The sequence below is a fragment of the Plectropomus leopardus genome, chromosome 13 (assembly GCF_008729295.1).
Source record: "Plectropomus leopardus isolate mb chromosome 13, YSFRI_Pleo_2.0, whole genome shotgun sequence".
NCBI classification, from domain to species: domain Eukaryota; kingdom Metazoa; phylum Chordata; class Actinopteri; order Perciformes; family Serranidae; genus Plectropomus; species Plectropomus leopardus.
In genome coordinates, this window is record NC_056475.1 from 27,501,580 (window position 1) to 27,528,522 (window position 26,943).

At 37.9% G+C, this 26,943-nt stretch overlaps 2 protein-coding genes across 2 annotated transcripts; one reads left to right on the forward strand and one right to left on the reverse strand.

Annotated features, from left to right (window-relative positions):
* Window positions 1-572: 572 nt before the first annotated feature.
* Window positions 573-2,989, forward strand: LOC121952791 (piggyBac transposable element-derived protein 3-like). The gene is made up of 2 exons (XM_042499616.1): window positions 573-639; window positions 1,179-2,989. The coding sequence occupies exon 2, from the start codon at window positions 1,583-1,585 to the stop codon at window positions 2,987-2,989; it is 1,407 nt and encodes a 468-aa protein (XP_042355550.1). The 5' UTR covers window positions 573-639; window positions 1,179-1,582.
* Window positions 2,990-6,526: 3,537 nt separating this feature from the next.
* LOC121952960 (claudin-7-B-like) lies at window positions 6,527-11,100 on the reverse strand. Its single transcript, XM_042499847.1, has 4 exons — window positions 10,623-11,100; window positions 8,291-8,455; window positions 8,114-8,198; window positions 6,527-7,462 (listed from the first exon to the last, which is right to left on the reverse strand). Exons 1-4 carry the CDS (start codon window positions 10,843-10,845, stop codon window positions 7,312-7,314), a joined length of 624 nt encoding a protein of 207 aa, XP_042355781.1. The 5' UTR covers window positions 10,846-11,100; the 3' UTR covers window positions 6,527-7,311.
* Between the last annotated feature and the right edge of the window lie 15,843 nt (window positions 11,101-26,943).

A 26,943-nucleotide genomic window follows, 5' to 3' on the forward strand; every position in this document is an offset into this window, starting at 1 on the left:
AATTCATTTTCTATAGCTGTCTACACAATGCAGCTCTACTATACATCGATGTGTTGTTGACCTTTTGTTTACCTTCTTGTGTTCACTTTCTCTCTGCTTTCTGTCTCTCCCTTCATGTTTGTCAGCCATCTAAAAATTATATTTGAATGGAGTTTAAACTCCAGCTAGCTCTTTTTTAATGTGCAGCAAACTTTTTGTAGAAGAGAAAATTGTCCCTTTTTTTGGATAACCATGATTTTTGTAAACTTAAATTTCAGTGATGAGGTGCATTATGACTTGTTAAGGACTTTAAACTCAAAGTTTAGGACTTGTCAATTTTAATTTGGGGACTTGAGTGCAAAGACTTGAATTGCTTTTAACTTGCGAACAATGATGGATACAGCCGTGGGGACGAGGCCCCATTCATCCCTCAGGCTCAGTCCGTCTCAGTGAGGTCGGAGAGCCACATGACTTCTCTTGGCCAATCAGCGAAGATTAGTCGACGTCACAGCTCATGACATCGCGTCATCGGACCAATCAACAGCGGGACAAAGCATTTCCAACTTCCCTGTTCTTACCTGAACGCGCGAAGTACGGCTGAACTGCTGTATTCCCCTTCCTACTCCCACCCCGACAGTCGTAACGTCGAAACTAACGATGGTAAGTTGATGAAAATCACACATTATACGCTTAAATAGTTGTGCTAAAGTTTTAGAGACGTTTTGTTTGTTTAGGATTAGTGAAATTAGTGTTTTTTGGCGTAAAAAATGGTGAGACTATATTTGATCACAACGCCCGGTTCAGGTAAAACTAGTGTAAGTGATGAATGTCCGTATTTAGACATACGCCTGATGCGCGGAGTAAGCCATACTCAGAGTATTTTTTTATGAGCTTGTAACAGTTTTTTTTTATTATTATACTTCAATGGCATATATTTGTGTTTATTTTTACTTTTAGCCTTATTACTGCTAAATTGATTAAGTAATTCATTATTTGTGATTTATTTAATTTTTCTGATTGGATTATAAGAAACAATAAGTGGTACCACCATTTCTTATATTGCTATTTTTCACTTCTTATTATATATTTACAATTTATTTTATATGTTAATATTCTTTGTTTTAAGTAGATGTACACTTCACTGTTACTGTTTTCCTTCACAAATATCTCAAAGTGGGCTGGATATTTTTCTTAAGCAGCTGTCTGCTCGGGTCTTTTATGGAAAGAGGGAGACTGTTGTGCCAGCTGACCCCGCCATCAGTGATGATGAGGGGTTCAAGGAGGAAGACGAAGATGTGGCAGACCTGGACTTCGTCCCACCCATTCACAGCCTGGACACTCCAGACCTGAGTGACAGTGAAGGTGCTCAAGGAGGAGGAGGAGGAGGAGGACGACGAACAGCCAGAAGCACAAGCCAAGAGGCCCACCAACAACAGCAAGCCAGCAGCCAGGAAAACTACCTGGAAGAAGGTTGACCTGGACGACCCAGCCCTACCTGAGTACCAGCACTCTCCCCCTGACTTCTTGGGGAGTCCATTCCAGTACTTCAGCAGGTACTTCAGCCCTCAAGTGATGGAGCACATAACATACCACACCAATCTTTATGCATCTCAGAAGGACACCATTCACGACCAGTGTAGATGAGATGATGAACTTTGTGGCAATCTTTGTATACATGGGGATTGCTGAGCTGTCCTCCATTGAGGACTACTGGGCAATGGAGACCAGGGTCCCACAAGTTGCAAACCTCATGTCATCTAAGAGGTTCAGTCTGATGAAGAGGCTTGTCCACTTCAATGACAACACACAGATCCCTGGCACCATCGACCAATTCTTCAAGATCCGGCCACTGTTCAGCCTCCTGAACGCTGCCTTCAGGAGTGCGCCACAGACTCCCAAGCAGTCTGTGGATGAGGTCATGGTTGCCTACAAAGGAAAGACAGCTGGTAACCTGAGGCAGTACATCAAGAACAAGCCGCACCAATGGGGATTCAAGTTGTTTACCAGGGCTTCTGAGAATGGCTTCATTCATGATATGGTGCTATACCAGGGGAAGACTACGCAGGCAGCCCACGATGTCCCCCTCACATCTGAACAACAAGCCATGGGTGCCACCAGCCAGATAGTCTCCGTCCTATTCAGCACCATTTCCTCCTCCACCACCACAGCCATCTTTGCGAATAACTGTTTCACCAGCCTGGAGTTGGTGCGGAACCTCAAAGACAGGAACTGCACAGGGACAGCCATGGACAACAGAGTAGGCCAGCCTCCGCTCAAGTCCATCAACGAGATGGAGAAGAAGGCTGTCCCTCATGGTACGTTCGACAGCGTAACCAGTGGTGATGGGATCCTGGCCCTCAGGTGGAATGACAACAAGGTCGTCACTCTGCTGTCAACAGACATGGGGGTGGAGCCCATGTCCTCAGTCCACCGGTACTGCAGTGACACCAAGAGAAAGGAGCAAGTGAGCTGCCCTGCTGTCATCAAAAGCTACAATGCAAAAAAGGGGGGCATTGACAAGAGCAACATGCTGGTCCACCTCTACCATACCCCCTTACAATCCAAGAGGTGGTACATGAGGTTGTTTGCATTTGCAGTTGATCTCAGCCTCACGAATGCCTGGGTCATCTACAGGCGGGACTGCAAGGCTCTTGATGTGGCTGCCCTGTCACTAAAGAACTTTGAGCTCCAGGTGTTCAAGGATGCCAGCAGCCAGAAGCCAGTGACATCTCACCCCCGAAGAAGCTCAACAGACCCCCGCACCTCTGTTGATGTCCCCAAGCCTGTCCGGGGACACCGCAGCCACACCCCAGCTGATTCTGTGCGGTTTGGGTTTGACCCATCCCAATTCCATGCCCCTGTCTACACCAACCTCCAGACCTGCAAGTACTGCAGCAGAAAGGGGAACATCAAGAGGTCAAATGTGGTCTGCAGGTGTGCAAGGTCCACCTGTGCCTTAATGCTGAGCAGAACTGCTTTATTGCCTACCATGAATCAGCTGCATAAATGACTGGACTGAAGTGGACTTTGATACATGTTATATTTGTTTTTTATGTTATATTATGTTTATATATATATATGTTATTTATGTTCCATAAAACATGTTAAAAATAAATGTTCCTTTAAGTTTATATGTATTTTTCTTATATTTTTTATCTATACACCTTTTAGAAAATGTTTTACCCTAGTCGGGCGAGGAACCATATATGGTAACTTCATTGATTTTGATTTTCAACATAAAAATTGAATATTTTTAAAAATAACGTTAAAAAGTCTTGTAGTGTCCTGCAGTGACACTCTAGGGCTGAAATTCTGAATTTCCAAGTATTTCAATGAGTGCCCGATAAAGGGTTAAGGATCACTTTTTATAGTGTACTGCATACTGTACTTTCAGGGTGATAAAATGGAGAGGGACAGTAATAATTCATCATTATTCAGTGACTCAGTAGCACAGAAATGTATGCTGGGATGGCTTGAATTAACTGTGATCAATAACCCTGCCCTCCTGATTAGATTAGAGGAGCCAACAGATGCTTTGTGGTCAGAATTTATGCAAAGAGGCAAATGTTTTTTCAGTGAAAAAGAGGGCATAAGAGAGAGAGAGCATGGTAATATGGTAACAGAGGAAACGATTTCTGCGGTTGGGTTGCACTGACTGAGTTTATAGGACAGGCGCAGGCTGGGGTCAGACGGCTTGGCCACTTAGGAGTGAAATCATTATTATTACTTTTTGGATTCTGGCCTGAGGGGAGGAAAGAATAACGATTAGAGGATGGCAGGCAGAATGAGAACAGAGAGGAAAGGAGAATTAGAGCAGGACACTGCTGGCTCTGATAAATCACGAGAAGCATAAGTTGAAGACATAAAATGACAAAGTGAGGGGAAATGAAACAATGTAAAAGATGGGAAGAATAAGGAGAAATGTGAAAACTTTCTCCACAATGTGCAACAGCATCACATGGATCCAAAAATCCAACCTAAACCAACGTGCACAGTAACACCTCTAAACAGACTTGAAGATATAATCACAAACACTATTTATAAGGGTCAGTGTTCTTTTTGGTCTTTGGATTTTTCCATTCAGAAATAGCAATGAAAAACAGAAAAATTACTTGATTTTAATCTCAAAATCCAAAAATAAAAAACAAGATTATTATTATTATTATTAACAATTATTATTTTTAGGATCATAAATGGAAAATACATAATAGAAATGCCATTTTTTTAATCCAATGAAATAAAATAAAATACCATGAAAAAAAAAAGATGAAAAAACAGTCATTACATTATTCAAGGCATGGGCACCAAAGAAGGGAAGAGTAAGAAAACTGAATATCTTAGGGAGGACAAAACATTCGAGGATATCATCCTGCCGCTCCCTGTACGACCGGTGCCAGAGCTTGGTCCGCATTGCTGGCAGTAAGTCAGACTGGTTTCCAAAGAGGGCTGGACTCTGCCAGGGCTGCCCTTTGGCACCAATTCTGTGCATAACTGTTATGGACAGAATTTCTAGGCGCAGCCAGGGTGTTGAGGGGGTCCGGTTTGGTGACCTCAGGATTGGGTCTCTGCTCTTTGCAGATGATGTGGTCCTGTTGGCTTCATCGGGCCGTGACCTTCAGCTCTCACTGGATCAGTTCGCAGCCGAGTGTGAAGCGGCTGGGATGAGAATCAGCAACTCCAAATCCAAGGCCATGGTTCTCAGCCGGAAAAGGGTGGCGTGCCCTCTCCAGATCGGGGAAGAGATTCTGCCCCAAGTGGAGGAGTTTAAGTACCTCAGGGTCTTGTTCACAAGTGAGGGAAGGATGGAGCGGGAGATCGACAGGCGGATCAGTAATGTGGACTCTGCACCGATCTGTCGTGGTGAAGTGGGAGCGGTCGATCTTCGTTCCGACCCTCACCAATGGTCACGGGTTGTGACCGAAAGAACAAGATCGCAGCCGAAATGAGCTTCCTCCGTAGGATGGCTGGGCTCTCCCTTAGAGATAGGGTGAGAAGCTCGGTCATCCAGGAGGAGCTCGGAGTAGAGCTGCTGCTCCTCTGCGTGTTTAAAAAAGTCTGAAATTATGTCAGAATACACTCTACACTTCACCTGCTAACCATCCTAATTTGATTTTGGTACCTATGCATTTATTTTAATTTTTATTTTGTTTTTTTATTTTTTTTTTTACCAAGGACATTTTCTGGTTTCTTTCTTTGTCTTTCTTGGTATTTTATTTAATTTTTCTAATAGGGGAAAAAGAATATTAAGTGGCATTTCTGTTCTCTATTTTCCATTTCTGATTCCCCAAAATAAAAATGGCTTCTTCTTTCTTTTTTTTTTTTTATGGATTATTTTTGGATTTTGAAATGAAAATCAAATAATTATTTGTTTTTGATTTGAAACAGAAAGGAAAATTCAAAAAGCACAGTGGACTATAAGCTCAGTACATGTATCCAGTCTTACAGTATATACAGCATCTATTCCATCTAACAGTAGTTACCTACTTACACCCCAAGGTGGCAATAATAGCTTAGAAAACTTCATGCTGGTCATTATGATGCTGTGTACACACCAATGCTGAGGAAGATGGCTTCCAGCCAGACTGAAGTGGCTCTGATCACTTCAGGTTGTGACCTCAGTATGAAAATCATCTGCAGCCTGACTCTGTCATACTGCATGCTTTACTGTGTTTATAACTGCTGCATGTGCCAGCTGTGTTTCACAACGTGCATGGATTGTAAACATGTTTTTTTTTCAATGCCACTTCAAGGACAAAGCACATGTGTATTTATAATTGGACTATTGATTTGCGTATTGGTGCAAAGAGCCTTAATTTGTTCCATTTAATTTTGCAGCTGTTTAAAAGTTGAATTTCCAATTTAATTTAAGTTTACAGTTATTAACCATTTTAAACCCAACCCAAAAATTGGTTTGAGTTTTTTGCAAAAACATGGGGTAAAGGCAATAACCTTCTCAACAAGATGATCCAAAAATTCAGAAAAAGAATTGTAAAACCAAGAAATTAACTTTAAGAAGCAAATGGGGAAAAAAAGCAAGAAGGCGCGGGGGGTTCTTTGAATGTTATATAAATATATAATTATGAATGTAGTTTCCTGGACATTTTCCTATTTTAATCTGGACATTTTGCTATTTTAATATATATACATATATATATATATAAACTTTTGACATTTGTTGACATTTCTTGCCAAGTTGTTAACTGCCTTTTCCCCCATGTTTTCCAAGAATACACTGATTTGTTAAGGTTTCAAAGGGCTTACCAGCTTGTAAAATGTGTCTGAACGCAGCATAAGGAAACTGCTGTTGATCCAGGTTTCAGAGGGTTAATTTGCGTAAGCTTTTTTTTACCTTACAGGAGTTTTTATGCATAAATCCGTGCCTTTTCTGAATCATTTAATGGCATTAATGTCTTTAATTTTGCTACTGCTACTTTTCTTCCAGGGGAACAAAGCAGCATGTTTGAAATATTGAGGGGAATGTGCCCCATGCATCATTTCTGAAATCTACACCTATGTGCATAAAAGCATTTCAACAAGCCACAAATGGTAAATTTTCCACTTTTATTTTATGTACAACATAAACACCAACATTTTAAAACTTTTTTAAAAAATTAATTTGATGGATGCAACAGCTTGGTGACTATAAAAACAGTAGCAATGAGCCAAGCGCATTCACACAAACATAATTACAGAACAAATAGATAACTCACATCTGTCATGCTCGGTGTGCATCAGAAAAAAATGGCAATCTGGGTTAAAGAAATCAGCATACAGTCATTTATATAGTTATGATTTCACTCCGGCACTTGATTAAAAACTAAACTGCAGTGGTACTGACTGATGTGTAGGCGTCACATAAATAAGGCACAAATACATAGAAATAATGGTAGAAAATTGTTTCTCAGGTGCCAGATGATGAACTGCTATGCATTCGGCCTACATTTATGAATTGTATGATAAAGTTGTCCATTGCCACATCTTAAAAACCATTACCCCCCCGAAGCACACTGTGCATTCCAATGCACTGCACTCTGTAGCATGTCAAAAAACTATTTCTACATACCAAATTACATAACATGTAGTGGGTGTTTCACCTTAACTTTGAGTGCTTTCCAGGTGTCAGCTAAGTGAGAAGTATACTATACAGTATACACATCAGTAAGCACTAAATGTAGTTCCAGACAGGGCAAGGTCAATGAGCTCTTTAAGAAGTAAACAGCCATCATTTAAAACTTTAATGCCTTTGTTAAAATAATATTACAGTAACATCACAGGGCAGCCCTGAAGAAACTAAAATAGAAAATAAAAACATGAAAGTGTTCACAGTCCTGTTCAAACATATTCCTTGCTGCTGGGGGGTCTGGAGATGGGGTATTTCGGTGTTGATTTTCCTCTTGGGCAGGATGCAGCCAGCATGCCGCCTCCTACTACAGCCAGGAATGCTCCAGCCCAGGCGATGAATATGGCAGCACCAAACTCATACCTGCAGAAAGAGAAGATACAGTACGTCAAAAAGGTGAACTCTGACCAAAACAAAGATGCACAATACATTTACGATTAAGGATTGAATTCTTCCCAAAACATGGTAAAAAAAAAACTTGGCAACTTGGAAAAAAATTTCCACAAACAGCAAAAAAAAATGTTAAATGTCACAAAGTGGGATTATTGAATAATTATATAAAAAAGGGGGAAATGTCCAGAAAACTATATTTTTAAATATTTTAATTATATATTCAAAATTGTATTACTGATTTTTTTGGTTCTTTCTTGAGGTTTTTTTGTTTTTGTTTTTTACTTTTCTTTCTTTTTTGTTGCTTATTTTCAGGTAATTTCCTTGTAACTTTTTATGAATTTCTTGCCCTTTTTTGACCATTTTTTGCTAAGCTGCTTGTCACCCTCTTTCAATATGTTCTTAAAGAAATCAAGCCAATTTGCTAAGGTATCAAATACACCAGCACATCAACCTTGTTTGGGGACATTGTATTCTTCTGTGGAAAACTGTACAAAAACAAGCACACTGGAAATGCTCATGTTAAAATTTTAAATTTTCACTCCCAAAAGTTGCCTTATGTCCCTGAAGAAGACAAAAAAAAAAGCACAAGGTAGTTTTCAGCTTAAATTCACATGTACTTACTTCGTGTTGACAGGCGTGAAAGGGTTGTAGAAGGCTTGGATGATGTCGTGAGCGTACCAAGAGCAGGCGACAATTGAACACAAAGCTGCAAGAGAGAAAAAAAGAACGTCACTTAAACTGTTACAAGTCAAAATATTAAAAAAAGAAATGAAAAGATTTTAAAAAATGCCTTCTCACCTCCGATGAGGATAATAATGCCACCAGTCATAGCAATGCGGGACTTGCGCGTTTTGTCATCTCCTCCACAGTTGGTGCACTTCATTCCCATGCAGGCTACGCCTAGGCCAGCCACCGTTACTATGATACTCACAACCATGAGGGCGCGGGTTGCCTGAAGGGCACCTGGGTAAAAGGGCAGTATAGAGTTAATCCATCAGTCATTGTGACACATATTTAACTCTTATTAATACTCGGTAAACTCAAGGTCATAGGTGTGGTGAGACTTGACAGGCTTTACTAAAGAAAAATGAATGGTTATTTGCTTTGGAACTGAATTTCTCGACTGAATTGTGGTGATAAGCCACAACTGATTTTTTGCATAGTCTCTTTTAAGTGTTTAAAAGTCACCACTTGCAAAAAAAAGCAGCGTAAACAAACACTGCTCATATTCAACAGAGCGGCCTCTGTCTCCTGTGTCTCATCGCCGCTCCCACTAACAAGGAACCACAGAAACTGGCTCTAACCGGAAGCCCAGAGAAACTGGAGGGGGGTGGGGGAGTGTGCGTGTGTGTCTCCATGCATGCAAGTCAAAAACAGGTCTAACCGGGTTTCAGGTTTCATTATAAGGGAAGACACTCCCAATTTCAGGTACTCACAGACTGCTTTTCAGCAGGTGGACATTTCTTTGCTTCAAACTACTAGCGAAAAAGAAACTGACCCACTGGAGAATTTGAAGAATGCCCAATGTGGCTTCAACTGAAGAATCACAATCTATTTGTCACACTTTTCCCCGTTTGATACCAATTCTTCCTAAACTTCAGGTGTGTGTTAGTAGATTTTGAGCAGGTATTTCTGATAAAAAAAAGCTAATATTTGCTCACTTGCTTCATATCTATCCACAGCTTTAATCACACAAAGATTACTTTGTGCTCATGTTTGAAGAGGTGATAAGGCACATTGTGCTGCAGATATTTTATCAAATGTTTTAATAAGTCAGAACTAAATAAAGAAACTAAAAACTGAATGTTTTTGGAGAAAATAGTTTGTGAACAACAGTAAGTTGTAAGCCAGGATCAACCCAAAGGGACGGACCTATATAAAAAAACACAGTACCTACAATTTTACGAAGACATTTAGGCAGTTTAGACCTCAGGGCAATCTATCGATCAGGTGAATGTGAAACATGTACAATAAAGAATCCAACTGTCATGCTGCTATTGACCCATTTAGCTATTGCTCTGTTAAGGTAACAGATAAGAGCCATAAACACAGACAGTCTTCACAGACTACTAATTTTTTACTTTAAAAAGAGAATGTTCCAACTTCCATTAAGTGTTATTCATTTTTTCTTTTTACAGTGGCCTACATGTTAACGGATGAATAACCTGTTTATTATAATTATCTGCCCCATACTGCATGAGTATATAAGTATTGAGCTCAAACACTTGGAAAATTGGAATTTAAATCCTTTATTAAATTATTTATTTGAGTTTTTCCATATTTCACACTTGAAAAGGTCTACATTTTTTGTGCCCTAGATAATGCAAACTTATTTTGTGGTGATTTACGAAATATGGGCCTAAGACGAAGCAACTGTTAGTGGAGCTGGTATTCACACATGTTGACTAAACACTGGCTTATGCAGGTGTTGTTTAACCTGTAACTACAGTATGCTAATGTAAATGTGTAAGGTCTGCAAGAGGAGGGGTGGGCTGCACTGAACAATGGCCACGGAGCCTGAGTGTAAAAGTGCAGCACACATCCCATGAAGTGGAATAAATTAAAGAATTATTAACATCAGGCTTTTTAAACAATGATTTATGGCTCTGAGCCATCAGGCTGCTCCTCTGCACAGTGCAGGTGAGGCCTCATTGGGTGGTTTCAACGAAATAACTGCATTCTGAGTGAATAAAGGGGGAGTTAATAAGTGACAGAACCGGTTAGCCTAAGCCACAGGAATCTGGTAACAGACAGGAGTTGTAAAAGAAAGCTCAGGAGGAACTGGATAAGGGCCAGTAGGGAAAAAAAGATTCAAACAGGTGCATTATATCTGTTTTACATCATTTCCTGTTAAATCTTAGATATAAAATCAGTCAAAGTAACTATATTAACCTAAAAAAAGGGCAGAAATTGTCGACAAAATAAGCTAGTGGTGAATTAAACTACATTGTAGGCCTGCATTAGGCCCACTGTGTTTAGACTTCTGGGGGTGGCTACTTTTTGGCCTGTACAAAAATAAATAAAATAGCTCTTCAAGGACTTTAATGTAAAAAAAAAAAAAAGTACCACTTTGATTTACAGAACAAGAACTTCGACAAAACATCATTTGAACCCAATAAGTGTCACTTACTGTTGAGCTGCAGGATGGAGTCGTACACCTTGCACTGGATTTGGCCTGTGCTCTGGAAAGCACAGGACATCCACAGACCTTCGTACATGGCTATCGCCGTGATGATGTTGTCACCAACGTACGCAGACATCTTCCACTGCGGCAAAATCGTGCCAATTATCAATCCAATTACACCCAGAAGAGCGAGGGCGAATCCCAAAATCTGCAGACCTTTGTTGGCCATTTTCCTCTTCTTTTTATTCTTGTTCGACTATTTAAAAAAAGACGACGTCCGCCTGCTGTGAAGGTAAATCCTCTTCTCACTGTCTCACGGTGTTTAGCTTTGCTGTTGATAAAAGTTCTCTGTTGTTATATTTTAGCGTGTCCCTTAGCTTTGTGAGAATAAGTCGGCAGACAGAGGTGGTATTTTGAGTTGATAAAGCTCTCAGAGATTCTTCACGCACCTGTTCCTTTGCCGCACCTTGAATGGGGACGGAGTAGTGGGAGCGAGCTTTTTTAGGCGGTTTCTGTAACAGGTGGGCGGGGACGCGCACGTAGTTTCGACTCATCAGACGTCGCAGCAAACACCTGAAGTTTCATGATGTAAGGCTTCCCGAAATAGACCCCTGACACCAGAAATAGACAAATGTAGCCTAAAGCTTGATTTGTAATGATTTGTTTTTTATAGACAAAATTAATAATAGCCTCATTTGTTTCCCATCGTCTTTCTTTTTGATGTAATGCCTTTATGTTGATATATTTATTCTTTACGAAGTGCATTCTTGCCTTGTCCTGATTACAAGGACCTAAATAATTACCAAAAAAAAAAAAAACTCAAAAAAGATATAAATATTATATAATAATAAATAACTATGATTTTTCAGAAAAAAACATATTATGTTAATATTGTAAATGGAAAATGTATGACAAACTAATTAATATTTTTTACACGTCATACTATATGAAATTATCGAAATAAAAGTGGACACTTGAGCCAACATTAGTCATTATATTATGTCTAACCAAAAGCAAAAAAATTAAATGAAATAAAACCCAGAGGTAGATTCAAAACCCCAAGGCATTGTGCAATGCTATCATAATATTTTACATTTTTATCCATTAGAATAATTACACATCAGATATAACTAAAATAATGATACAGTACATAGGTTAGCACATTTAAACTTCTGCAAATTGTCTTGATTACTTTAAAAAACATGGGAGGAGGGCAATGAGTATCTTAACAAGACAAGGCCCAAAAATTAGCAAAACAATTGTTTAAAAAATTACCTGAAAATAGGAAAAAAAAGAAGTTAACAAAACTAACAAAAAGAAACAAGAAAATTACCTCAAAAAGGGGCTAAATTTTTTTTCATGATTTTCTTCTAGACATTTTCCCCTCATTTTAATGATATCTATTTTTAATATCAATTTCTGAAAGAAATAAAAAACTGATTTTCGATCCATTTAAGGTTTAATGTATCAGGTCAGAATTATAATTCCAGCCTCCTCTGTTTATTTGTTGTACACATATTTTCATGAATATGAGCAGGAGCTCTACTTTATTTTATGCACGCGTTGCATCCTGTTGGGGTAACGATTTAGGCTCCACATGAGTGCATTGTCCAAAATGGGAAGTTACGTTTATGTAAGTGGAAGTTCAGTTGAATATTAAGTTCCATACAGGGAACATAGGATCAAATACGACATTATTCTGTGTGATGTAATCACAAGCCATTTTACCATCTATTGTCAGGAATATATGGGTAGAAAATGTTCCTAAGTAAGCTATTTGTTGAACTCATTTGAACTACTACAAATTTTTGATCATTGAATTAAACAATCAACATCTAAACATGGCAACATAAGCTTCTGTATCCATAACCAGCAAAGGACTTTTACAAAATAAGGAAGTCAATTTGATTGACAAATTAATTTTCATGCTAGGCACATCATCTCTCATACCAAATCCTTTCACATGTACCATTTTGCCAGCTCTGTAGTTTTTCAACACATTTGTGTGTGTGGCTGTCATGTGCTTGAGTTATAGGACATATTAAATGGCCCTCTGTACACTGCTCTGACAGAGGTGTGTTCTCTATCCGCCATAGGTCAGCAGAATTGAATTGAACTCTACTCCGCTGTGGAGGAGGTCCAATTTGAAACCAGAAAAATCGACAAAAGGCAGCAGGAGTGGCTTGCGGGCTTTGAGACGCAGCTCAGAAGTGAAACCAGATCAATGGGTTAAACAAACAGCTGTTCAGGTATGGGCACTGTGCACTGATGAATCCTGCCGTTATTCTGACAACATGTAGTTCATCCAGCTTCTTTCAATGAAACAATCCAGAGTTATCACCGTGAATTAGAAATCAGAGAAACACACATTTTAGTAAGTAAACTACTCTCTAGTTTAATTCTGGAGTGGTGAAATCTGTCGTTTTTAACATGGCCCAAGGCAGCCGGGGCTAATGCTGCTCTGTCCCAGGAGCTGTTGTCATCAGCAGGCTCACCTCAGAGGTGTGTCCTGTCTCCACCAGTGTTTACTCTACATGCAAATGACTACAGGAGTGACTGCGATGACAGGCGTCTCCTGAGGCCCTCAGATGGCTGTTTTAATCAGCTTGCTCTAGACAGATTGTTGGCTGGGTTATAGACTTTGTAAAGTGGTGTTACAACCACTTTCTAAAGTTAAATGTTCACACAATTAAAGATATGGCCATCGACTTTAGAAAAAAAAATCAACCTTCTCAGCTATAATTAAGGGCTCACTTGAGAAAGTTGAGTGCTACAAGTATCGAAGAGCAGTGATCAACAAGAACTGATGACCTCAATAAATCTGCAGTCTGCGAAAAGCTCTTGCAGAGACTTCACTTTCTGCGCAGACTGAATACTTTCAATGTGGACGAGACACTTGAGGCTTCATTTTAAAGGTCCATTTTAAAGGGGAACTGGACTCATGTTTTTCACTAGGTTTTTGACTCTAAGTGACTTGTGGGAGCAACAATTTTTTTAAATGTAGAGTTTGTGCGGCAGCCAGCTAACAGCAGCTGTAAAACAGGCTACAATGTAACCACTCAGGTGCACCCTGTCAATTTATGTTATTTATTGTGCAAATTGAAATTCTAAATATATACATATATATATATATATATATATATATCATGGAAACAAATCAACTTTGAAAAAAACTCACATTTTTTGAAAAAAAAAAAGTTCCTGCACTCACATGAAGTGGAATTTAGGCAATTTGAAAACTCACATTCGAAAAAACTGCAATAGAAATACTTTTTTGGCCTTTTAAGGTCATCTGATGCCATGGCTATATGCTTGTCAGTAGGAAGTGGCTCCCTCGGGCATCATGCAGCAGGAGCTACAAGAGCTGTTATTGCATCACATAACTCTTCAGAAGCTGAGCGGATCATTTGGAAGTTTTGAATTCATAATTCCTCTGTGAAATTGTGGACTATCACCTCCTCAAAATCCCTCATACATGGCTGCTCCCATGTATAAGGGGCTCTCCTTAACATTATGGCTCCATAACACGCCCACATCGCCTTGGATTGGCGATAATGACGGCTAGTGCGGTGACTGCAATAGAAATAAACCTGCTGATGTTTTGAACATCCATCACCAAGATTCTTGGAATAATGTTACCACAGGAGAAGTCGCAGAACGTCACTCAGTGGAAACGCAGTCATCTCTCAATTGTGTCTTATCGACATTTCAAAAATATTGCTTAAGTTTTGCATAAATCAAAGGCTCTAATTATAATTTTTATGAGCGTCTTACATTACCGAAAGGACTTTTCAGAAAAAATGAAATGTTTGTCCAGAACTTTTGCTTGCTCCAATCTTTTTTGTTTCCAGGTTTGGTTAGGTCTTGTTCTGAAATCTTTCAGACTTTTTCACATTGGCGAAATGTTAAATATTCAGCCATGACATTGAAAAATCTTTTTAGTTAAGATTAAAATACACTTTCTGTAGTCCAACACAGCAAACTATTATTGGCACTCCTCTCCCCAAACGCTTTCATTCTTTTTTTCATGCAGCTACTCAACTCTCATGAGATCCCAAACCATGACCTCTCCTCTGGCGAGAAGTGAATGTAAAACAGACTGCAAAAAGCAAAAGGTAAGAAAAAGTGTTGCATTCCTCTGTAGGATCCTTTCAGTAATGTTGTAAGACATTTATAATAACAATCAGAGCCCATCAGTGGTAAAAGGACATAAGTTCATGGGTCGTTCATGGGAAAATAGAGTCTAGATTAAAAAAATGTGGGGTTCCTGTTTGACTTTTTGTTTGATTTTTTGGTGTAGGAACTTTACAGTACAAAACAAAAGTTGTTTGTTAAACAATATTTAAGTAGTCAGCAAAACTGGCAGCTATCCGATATCCATGACAGACAGGTTTTGCAGAAGGCACACTCAATCTCAGCCAAATGACCACCCACTCTTACTGACTTTGTTCCGCTCCCTCTTGGGTGGTGATCCAGATCTCCACAGGGGATCAGCAACCGATTTAAAATTGTCTTTGTTCCAAGCGTAATTAATGTGTTTATATTGCAACAAACCTACTTTAACCTACAGATAAATATGTTTTCTTTTGTTATTTGCTGTAACTATTGTGATTATAGGCATATATTTTATTTCAGTGAAATTAAAGGCATTTTCACCACAAATTGATGCAGAAAATGCACAAATTGGCGCATAAAAATTAATCAAAATGCAGGAAGTTCCTATACCCTACTCCTTCGTGAGCCATGTCCTGTTATATGTAGTGCTTGTGTTGTTGTCTTCCTGACTGCTGTAAATCAAATTTCTCCTTAAGAGACAAGAGATGTTTGCACTGAACAGAGTATGAGTTAAGCTTCCAGATATCCTGTAGAGTCAGGCTTAGCTGATACCTGACACAATTCATATTGGAAATAAAGGAATGCTTCATCAAAGTACTTTCCAGTTTACGTGCCCTTACTGGTCGATAGACTGTACCAGTCAGCTCCCACTGAGTTTCTCACTTCCTTTATCGGCAGGTGTGGTAAAAAAAAAAACAGAACTTTTTTTTTTTTGTCTGTTTATATATTTTTTTGTGTATGTTTCACTGCCCTATCTGTACACATGCTTTTTAGTTATTTTATTTTCTATCTTTACTCAGAAGCATTTCTGGGCACTGCCACCACTACAACGAAACATTTCACTATGGAATCCTTCATTAGAGTAAACAACTTCCTCCTGACACAGTGAAAAGTGTACGAAACTGCAAGCTTAATTTTCAGGATCACCGCACCCTGAGGGAGTATTGTTTTCAGATGACAGTTTGCTCTCACTGTTGTCTGGTTCACTGTGATACGAGAGGAAATCCCGGGACTTTAAAACCTGTTTTCAAGATAGAGAAAAAGTTGTGTACACCATGTTAGATTTGCTCTGGTATTTCCTGTATAACTGAATTTTCAAATTAAATTTTTAAATGTACCATAGTAACATTTTTAAAATAGGTATATTAATTTGACTGAATGGTCCTTGTTAGGATCAGTTTCTTTTTGACTTGACTTATGTGGTACAGCAGCATTACGGCCTGGCAGCGGCTTCAAAGTTACACTGGGAGTTGATTCAGCGACTTCACCAGTCAAACAGGTTTTATTTAGCACCTATACTGGTATCTAAGCGCTTATTTAAAAACATCAGATATGCCTCTAAAAACAATCTCCGCACATGAGTAAGCCCAACAAGCACAGACGTGAATTTCTCACACACTTTTACTTGACTGCAAGATAACATATAAACATACATACAGTGATCGGCAGGTTTCAGAGAAACTATGATACTTGCGCAACATTGGGACTTCTCACACTGATACCCACAGTCACTGTCTGAGTCATCATACGTTTTAGGTTTAGGACACGGGAAGTAAGACATGAATTTTTTTGACTTGTCACAAGGATTGACCAATCAGATGACTCACCAGGAGAGAAACAGATACAGATACTAAATGGATTATTTACATGTTTTTTTTTGCCTTATGGGGCGTGTCCACTCTGGGTCACCTGTCTCAGTCCTCTTAATCAATTTATTCACAAGTGAATCCCCTGAATAAAGTTTTGAGTTTTGAATTTAGATTTTAACCCTTTGAAACCTGGACAGACATCACTTGTCATGTGCTGCATTCAGACACCTTTCACAAGTATTAAAGCCTTTGAATCCTGCGCAAATTTGTTTGCTTTATCTTGAAAGCACATAATGCAAGAAATCAGAAGATTTATAATTATTTAATTATTATTTTCAGGCTGATTTTCAAGTTATTGCCTTGTTTATTTAATTTAATTAATTTCAATTAATTAATTAATTTATTTTTGGTGTAGGGGGGTCAAGTTGCTGATTGCCTTCTTCCCATGTTTTTTTGTAGGAAATCCATCCAGTTTGCTCAGGTTTCAAAGGGTTAATGGTCTGTAGCCAGCTGTATCGTTTGCTGAGCCTTAGAAAAGTATGAATAAACAAAATGAAGTAAACTTACATAAAAAAGAATAAAAAAATAAAACAAAAAAAACCAAAACAGAAGCAGTTATAGCCTTTTCCACCGAAGTAAATTTGTTTTTTGGTTGGCTCATGTTTTTCTGCAGGCAGTGTAATTTCATAAAATTATTCAGACTCCCTGGCAGCTAATGACATGAAGGTTAATCTGAGCGTTACTGAAGTTATTACCTGCCTGAAAATTTTCCCCCTGAAATTCCATTAATATTTGAAGTCATAATTTCTTCTCTGGCCAGATGTTTTCCAATTAGGATTTAACCTGGAACTTCTAACATCTGACACTTGTGTATTTTACAATGACAGTAATGACTTATTGTAATCCTTTTATCCTGAGTGTGCATGTTGCACCATGATTCTGGAGAGCAGGCTGGAGGACAAAAGGTTACATGAGGCTATGAAAGTTATGTCTTAGATGCAACGCTGCCATCTGGTGGTTAATGTGACTATAACACAAAGCTATAGACAATCATTTTAGCCTGTCTCATCATAGTAAGGAAATATGCACTCTAATGACTGTGTTTTTTTTTTAATATTCACGTATGAAGATTTAGTTAAGTCACATGAGGGCATTGCTCTATAAAGTGAAATAACAGAAAAAAAAAACCCACCATCAAAACCAGGTTTGTTTGTACTGGAGCGGGAAAATAAATTTATATCCACAAGACAGAATGATACAAAACACCAGGGGTCATGGGGTCATGGGCGAATAATGCCCCTAAAGAAAAATATGATGGATGTTCCTTTAATTTCATTGCACCTTTCGGTTCTATTTTGAACCATTTTCATTTTTCTTTTAATGAGTCTTCTAAAGTGATACAACTGTATTTCTTTGAGCATCAAAAACCTAATTTCCAGCATTTGGGGGGATTTGTATGCACAAATTTATGTTGGAAATGTCTTTGTTTATTTAAGGAAAAACATAAATTATAGGCAGCAGGTGATAATTCCAAATACAAATTGCATTAAGGCTCTGAGGCATTTTGTATTGCTTTCAAATATGTGTGTTATCCCTGCTGAGTCAACACACACATGTAGGGTTATGGGGTGCAGATGAGGACCCCACCCCAAGGCCAAGGGGGGACCCATATCATTGACAATATCATTTATGTAGTTACATTTTATATTTGTTTGCTTATTATATGTGTCACTCATATCAGGCTTTGACCCTTAATTATGTTTAATATTTGCTAAAACATGCTGGAAAAAAGGTGGCTTTGTTCCTAATGATGTGCAAAAAAGGATGTTTCACCCTACACTGTAATACTGTAGAAACTGAAGAATAGTTTTTCCCTATCTAATAAAAAAAAAAAAATCGTCTGATCGTCTACATACAGGTCATTTGTAGGAACTAAGTATAATTTAGGACTTGACAGCCATCATCTTTTACTTGTGTTATGTAAAATCTTTGTACATAATAACTCAGTTATTATGTTATTATATTATATATAATATATTCATATTTTTCTAATTATTATGTAAATTGATCTTTTAATTATTAACTTATTATTTTAATTAGCTCCCTCTGCTTTATAAATACTCTGTAATTTGTCTCTGTGTTTTATTTTAGTTATGGCAACATTTGTTTCTGTAGTTTCTCATAGCCCTGAAAGTGTATGATGAGATTCCACATGGCTTTCATTCATTATCTCCATCGTCAGTTTTCTTGATTCGTATTATAATAATTTTTCATTGATATATTTTACTTTGTAGCAATCACATCATTTTCATATTTGTTACCTTCACCTACATGCATGACGTTGTCAATCATTTTATGCCTGTTTACCATCCGTTCGATGTTATTGCCACTGATGTCGATTGTGTGCAGTAAGGAGATGCTCATGCTTGGAAAAACATAATTAAATGCAACACGTGCACACCAAACCTCCAAGGTTGTGATTTTCCCACATCTGTTCAAATTTAGCATGTACATGCTTGTAACGGAAACATGTGCACGCTGAGGGTAATTGGCTCCTCCAGCTATCGTGAGAACTATATTTGGTTTAATGCCTTAATCCTTATTTGCCGCATTAAGAAATATAATGCTCCATTCAAGTCTGAGTGCAGACTGCTCCTCTCTGTGTGGGTTTACTGAGAATAATCTTATAGAAATGCGCGAGTCATGCTTCCATGAGATTTGAGATGCCCCAGTAAAGCACAGGGAGGATCAGAGGGGGGAACGAGGGCTGTCTGACCCCTGCCGAGGTCACGTCTCAAAGGGGGACTCGTCGTGAAAGTCAGTGACAGCCCAGAGCGCACTATAATCTGCCAGATCAGATGCTGCTCAACTTCAGCTTGTTCTGGAGTCTGACTTGTAGCTTAATTATCCCAGTGTGTGGGACACGAGGCATCATCCTTTTACCACGCTTATCACTGAGAGAGTAACGTCTAATGGACCGCTTGGCTGTCAGCTACAAGTAATTGCAGCTATTTATCCATCTGATTCTTCTCGATGTAATAATCTTGGTCCTTTGAAAAGACTCCTCAGCAGATCAAAGACATGTTGGCTGTTAATCTCAAACCAGATTAACACTTCATAATGTCAGATTTATTTACATCAATGTTTCCATAAATCATGCCAATTTGTCCTATATGCTGCACGTATGTTGTGTAAAATTTGTGTTCAGAGATTTTTCTTACTGCTTTAACCCTTTCAAACCTGGAGCGACATCATTTTTCTTGTGTGTCTTTCTGTTGCCTTTCACAAGTACCCTGAGAAAATTGGTGCAATTTCAGTCAAAAATATAGAAAAAAGGGCAATGATCAGCTTGGTGACAAATGTCTCACAAATTGCAAAAAATTAAAAGATTTAATAAAAATAATATAAAAACACAAGGGAATATTTCTGGGGGAAAAAGTAGGAAAAAAATTATCATAATGACTTATTGAAAATTATTTTACATTATTATTATATTTTTAAGCACTATTCCCAGGTCATTTCCCCTGTTTTTACTTTCTTTTTTATTTTCTTTTTTTAAATTAATTAATTGATTATTTTATTTGTTTTTTTAATTCTATTGTACTTTTTTAAAACTTTTTTTTACTAATAACTTTTTCATTTTCATTTTTGTGTAATTTCTTCAGAATTAGAAATTGTGGTTCATTACAGTTGCTCTGATGCCAATCATAGAGAATTATAGCAGGTATAAGTACAAGCACAAGTATATAAAAATATAAATATAAAAACATAAATACAGTAGTAGTGAACAATTAGCACAATTTGAAAATATTTACAAAAATATAGTATGAATAGTATGCTGAGTATCTAATTGTGTAAAAATCTAAATGTAAAAAAATACAGTAAAAGACAATTAGCACTAATATGTAAATATTTAATTTGTAATATGGATAATGGGCTAAATGTGTTAAGTGTGTAAAATATAAAATTGTGCCTCATGCTACAATGCAATGTATAAAGCTAATAAGTTAAAAATATAAATATGTGTACAAAGCTACAACAATGAACAACAAAGATACATAAGCAAGAATAACAATAGGAATATAATTGCTCATTGCCTGCTTTCCATGTTTTTGGAAAAGATCTAGCCATTTTGTTCAGGTTTCAAAGGGTTAAAGCTCCAATGTCATGTTTGATAACTAGAATGGAGATTCAAAAAAGGGAGAAAGATGATATGGCAAATGTGAAAGCTCATGAGCAAGATTGGAGCCCACTTTTTAAAGCTGATGAAGATTATGGCCAGAGCAATTAGTTATTTATTATTTATATTTAGTTATTAACTAAATATGGTTGAGAGGTCAATGTTGCTGAGGGGTTTACAGTTTAGCAACCCTGTGTCAGTTTGTGTCTAAAGAGGCAAGTTTGGTTTTATAGGATTTTATTTTTGTTTTCTCTGTTTACTGGGAGTCAGACAAACTTAGAGATGCCATTTTCAGGGTTGCTGCTGACACTTAAAAACTTCTAAAATAAACCCCCCATGCTCCACAGATAGTGGCTGGCAGTACACTACACTCAGTACACATAAATAACCCAGTAAAGAGGGGAAAGCAATAAATAAGAGGCCTTCCATCATCGGCCTGGTTTTGAGATGTTAAATGTACAAAGAAGTACTTAAGGTAAGCATTTCAAGACGTGGCATACAAGTATCCAATACGCCCAGTTTAGGGTTTTTGTTATAGGGTTGTGCATCTTCACTGGTCTCATGATTCAATTAGATTACTATTATCATGTCAACGATTTGATTCCGTGATGCATCACGATGCATTGCATCCTCATTTTTCTATTTTACCACACCTGGCTACTTTTTCATTAATAAATACAAGCAGTCAGATAAATATGAACTCCCCTTTATTATTCAAAGATTTCTTTACAAATCAAATTAAAATGTTCCAATTCCAAAAACATAACAAATGCTTCTGCAGTCTAGCTGCTGCTTCTAGTAACTCTCCTCTGCTCTAAGAAAGGAAACTGAATGTCCTGAATGTGGCAAACACCACAAACGTGACATGAGTCTAAACACAGCAGATAACAGTTATTTACTGTTCTAATTATTATCATTTACGGTTACAGTTATTTAACAGAATATTTACTACAGTAAACACTAAAATGACATTACACTTTCAAGTAGTTTATATCATGCAGTGTAATTCTTTATAAACAAAAATATTTTAATATCAACATTAATGTTTAAGCATTCATTTAATGTTGCTGCCAGGAAGTTCTCTTGAATTGTAGAACTTTATTGTCCAGCCACGGCTGGAGAATCAGCAAACAATGTCTTAGAAACGATTTATTTCACCAATACAATTTCAACTTTATTGTAAACACAGAGATGAGTGTATTAATACTAGGAGAGGACAGAGCCCTTTTTTGGGACGGATGTTAAATTCGGTGCTGTTCTCAGCCTGTCTGTCACTCGACAGAGCGGATGCATTCAAATCCGCTCTGGCACAGTTTGTCAGGGGGAAATGGGTCACATAAGGTCTGTGTCTCAGGCCATTTAGGCTGATGGTGTCTGCACTGCTGGTGGTGAGACTGGGCAGACTGCAGCCTAAATGAGAGATTTCCAATGATGGGTTGCTTTTTGGAAGCTTGTCTCATCTTTCTCTCTTTCCTCTGCCCTCTTTTTTCCTGCTCCCCTCACCTGCACACTTTCTGCTCCTTGCCTCCTCTCTTCTTTCTCCTCATCTGTCCCTCCCTGAGGGCCCCTGTCCTCTTCCATCCCCTGTGTTTGATCCATGTTTCCTATCAAGGAAAACAAACACTTAGATATATTATTTAGTGTAAATTAGATGTGTGTCTTGTCAAAGAAAAGCAAGGTCTCAGATAATGGCTGGGGGCGCAAACAAACGCCGGCCTGAAATACAGACCGTAAAATGTGCATACCAATGGACCATAATATTATTTATTATATTTTGTAATATTTAATATTAAGCATACATTTCCATTGCTTAAATTGAACAAATTCAACAATAATGATATTATTTTCAACACTCTGTTGTTATGGATTACTCCAAAAATGTTTTTATCCTATTTCAGTCATGGTTACATATCTACATGGGGAGTGGGTCCTCTTTCACAGAGTGCACCATATTGCATATAGCCCAGAATAGACAAACTAAATGCTCTAGCAAGGGTCATTCACATTTTTACATTACCTGATAGCCAATCATGTTTGGCCACATCTCCCTCAAACAATTTGACATCGTATATATCAGTTTTTGTGTTTCTTTATGTGTGATGTTGTCATAAAAATGATGTTAAAATGATCACTATTCAATGTTATAAAATGACATGACATGTACAATGTTTTGTTTTGTTGAGATATGACCAATTAAAACAAAAAGTGGTATGTTGACAAGTTGCTGCTAATTGGTAATGCTGCATTCAGGTGATGTCGGAAGTTTGTAATTTCCAAGTTGGTAAGTCCTTCTTCCTACGTTGTATTCATGTGTTTTGAGTTTGTAAAATGTGGGAGCTACAATGAAAATGGTTGTATTTTAATGCTAAGAGCATTTAAACAAGAGGTTGATAGCTGTTTCCAGTGGTTTTTTATTTTTTTAAACATATTATATATTTATATATTTTTCTATTTAATCTATCTCACTCTGCATGGACAGCAGTAAACATTAATGCCATATTACATTTCACATGGTATCAAAAATTGATATTTAATGCGTGAATCAATAAAAAAGTCTATTGCCACTGACCAAACATTGACTTTTGCCCGCCATGTTTATGCATTTATGACTCCAAGCAACAACTTGTGTTATATATAATTCTATATTATTATTATCTATAAAATAATGTTGTTATCAATGTTAGTATACTTGCCTGGCATGCTTTATGGTTCAAAATTTGCTTGCTTGCTACAGTTAATTGATGCATATACTAAAATGTGCATCTACCAAAAGTAACTGACAGCCACTAGAAACAAATTAACAAGATATATAATTATTACTGTCAATTGTTGACACTATTTCCATGACTTCCGCCATTTCTGCTGCCCTGAAACGTCACAACTCGGCAAGTCGGATATCATGGAAATTTCCAAATTGGCCGCTCTTAATTACTTGGAGGGCCGTTTATGTGCTCACTACTCGTAATTACGGTGAAATCTATATTTCCGAGGAGTACATGAAGGTAACATAATTGGGTACCACCCCTCTGACACACCCACCAATCAAGACAAATCGCACGTGGAAAGCTTCGCACGCCCATTTGGGGAAATCACGTCGTTCAGCCGGGGAGCGCCATGTATGGACAGGCTGTTGCGTGTAGTCAGTTGTGCTGTTTTGTCAGAAAGTAGCAACACAAGAAATAGAAAGCTACAACTTTCTACGACTGAGGAGGATTTTGAAAGCAAAAATGTTGAAGACAACAGTGCAGAGGCAACGAGAGGACGTCCTGGTCCTCACAAAGTGGGACTATATTGGAGTTGCTACGAGCTTAATTTAGCTAGCTCTTCTATCAACCAAAAACGAGTCAAGTGACCTTTAAAACCAGCTGGCTTATTTCTATTAACATTTACACCACTGTGGGTGTTTATTTTGGGATACATTTCTGTGGCGAGAGTTTCTGCACAGAAGAATGCAACGTAAAAGGTAAGGCATTTTCTGTATTAGCTAGCAACAGGTTGGCTTTGTCAATTGTTCGCGGCTTGTGTTCAGTTCATGACTTGCAGGTGACAGTTTGCCATTTTTAAGATGAGACAGAGGTGTTGGTTTGGGTGGTTCTTGTCTAGTACGAAAAACTGTTGAAAAACATACCTGAGCAAGTTGCTGTCTCCTTTTCCTCTGCAGCTGATGATTTTTGTATTAAACTGACAAAATGTGAGGCATGCGCGTGTGCATCTGTATGCGCTTTCGGGTGTGTTTTTCTCTCAGCAAACAGCACGGATTTAATAGCAGCGTTTACTGTGACAAAGTATTCACTGTGTGTGTGTTCCCTGGCCTCTGAAGTCTTAATCTGATGGTAATCATAGCCTCATCTCTTATATACAACTGTTACATGAGCTGAGATGAGATGAAGTGCACATTAGGAGGGCTGTTTGTGTGATGCTTAAGTTTTGTTTGAAAGCCATTCTCAGATTTGAGTTGCACAAAACTGAATGATTTCCAGTCCTTGCTATTGAATGGTTAAGCACTTACGTTTGAACGTATATATAGCCTATTGCATTTCCAGTGTGTGGGCCCTCAAAGTGATTGGTTTTTATTGTACTGTTATTACCGCATTGGTATCATTATTAGTATCAGTGCTGTTGTTCTGTTGAAAGTTTTTTCACTGAAATATTATGGATTATTTTAACATTGAAAATGTGACGTGAAGTTTTTTGAATAACAATAATAAGTGACTGAATGAACAGGTGTAATTGATTTGGATTATTAACTTTGAGTTACTTCAATTTTACTATTAGGTATGTTATGTGTATCTCTCTCTCTCTCTCTCTCTTTATATATATATGTGTGTGTGTGTGTATATATGTATGTATGTATGTATGTATGTGTATATATATATATCCTTGTAGTATTATTTTCCTTGTACTATTATTTGTTCAGTCCATCTTCTCTGAGAGGAAACTACCACAGCGTTTTAAAGGAGCTTTAAAGGAAAAAGAAGACGATATCAAAGGGCACTACTTACAATCATACAAATATATGTTATTTTATTGAATAATATTCCAGAATAAGACATCTCCTTTCAATTCATGTAGGAGTTACTGTAGAAATGTAGACAGGTCTGATGACAAACATGGAGAGAGGGTGAATCGAGGGCTTGTGTCCATAGATACTTGAGAGGGAGTCATCCCTTATGAGCCAAAGAACAGTGATGAATGCATGCTTGGCAAAAAAATTCCCATGTCAGTCGAGACAGTTAGCAGTTATTATTGCAGACCACTGATCGCCTTCGTAGCCTGCAAATCCTGATTGTAGTTTATCAGCCTGTTGAGTTTGTTTCCCTTCCTTGAGTGCAGGCTGGTAGTTCTCGTTGCATATTGCTGGTCTTTATTCCCGTTTGCTGCTCCCCGAAGTGGTCAAAAAAGCCGATTTGTTCCTGCCACTTGTTTTGGCTCTTATTGTAAGGAGTCCATTATGTGTGTCATTCCCTGGTTACACTTGGGAGGTGCCTGAGGATTCAGGCCTTCACTCTGTGGCTACTCAGCACCAAGGCCCATTTTTATGTATGGCTTTTTTTTGTTCTTTTTATTTCATTTTTTTTCATTGTCATTTTTTTGGAAGACAAGAAGATTGGAGTTAAACCAAGAGTCCATAAAAGTAGGAGAGGGAGGTTGTGGGAACTTCCTGGAAGACTTGCGTGACAGTAACTCTGAGACCACCAAGGTCATTACGTGTTTGACACGACACATGTTGGCTTCAGGAGTTTGTATCCTGCTGTTTTCACTGAATACATAGCATCTTTCACAAACACACAACTCTGTCGCACAGCGGGATTCCATTTGGGTGAAGTTCACTCAGGGGACACATCAGTGTGGATATAACACTGCCGAGCAAAGACAAAAACACACCAAATAGGGAAGAACATTTGGAGAGCAACAACAATTCTTCCTCTTTCTGAAGAGTTTGCATTACAAAGTAAACATGACAAGGTAGAACAACTGAAAGACAATTAAAAAAACACTGATTATTTAAGTACATTTCTGAAAAAAATAGACCTGACATAGTACATCAGATGTACACTACTTGTATTATTGACATAACGTACATGTAAACTGGCAGCATTCCGCACATTTAGACCACCTGGACAGGTTTCTTGTCTGGAAGCATGCTGCTACATTGTATAGAGATCAAGGGGAAACATTTTACATCTTTCACATTTTTAACATTCCCCAGAGAGGCCACTGACTTAAACAGGATGAATGTGATGCTACAGCAGCAAGAAAACTCTACAAGTACAAAATAAATGGCTTCTAGATTGTGCCCTTTAATACAAACCCTTATTTAATTCAAAATATCCAAACACAGTGTTGCAGCCAAGGCTCAACCTTGTTGAAATATGGGGTTTTCAATTTTTAATAGATAAGAACAGTATGTATGCCACACGTCCATTTTGAACGGAGCCCCTAAAGTCCCTAAAGGTGTTTTTTTTTAATCACAAAAGGTATTTGCTTGTGCACACAAGATAATAATAAAATGTATTATTATCACAAGACAAAAATAGAACGTATTATCTTGTGCGCACAATTTCTTTTTTTTTGTGGGAATAACTTATTACTTTGTACGCTCAAGTTAATGATCTTGTGGAAACAATTTATTATCTTGTGTGCACAAGTTAGCCTATTGTCTTTCTATTATCAAACAAGATACCTTGTGTGCACAAGATAATTATCTTGTTCCCACAACATT

Bases quoted from the DNA above. Each gene is read 5' to 3' on its own strand.
- LOC121952791 (XM_042499616.1), top strand. From the start codon at position 1,583: ATGCATCTCAGAAGGACACCATTCACGACCAGTGTAGATGAGATGATG.
- LOC121952960 (XM_042499847.1), bottom strand. From the start codon at position 10,845: ATGGCCAACAAAGGTCTGCAGATTTTGGGATTCGCCCTCGCTCTTCTG. The intron at 8,456-10,622 runs GTAAGTGACACT...CCTTTTACCCAG, and splicing joins CTCCATCCTGCAGCTCAACA to GTGCCCTTCAGGCAACCCGC. The intron at 8,199-8,290 runs GTGAGAAGGCAT...TCTCTCTTGCAG, and splicing joins CATTATTATCCTCATCGGAG to CTTTGTGTTCAATTGTCGCC.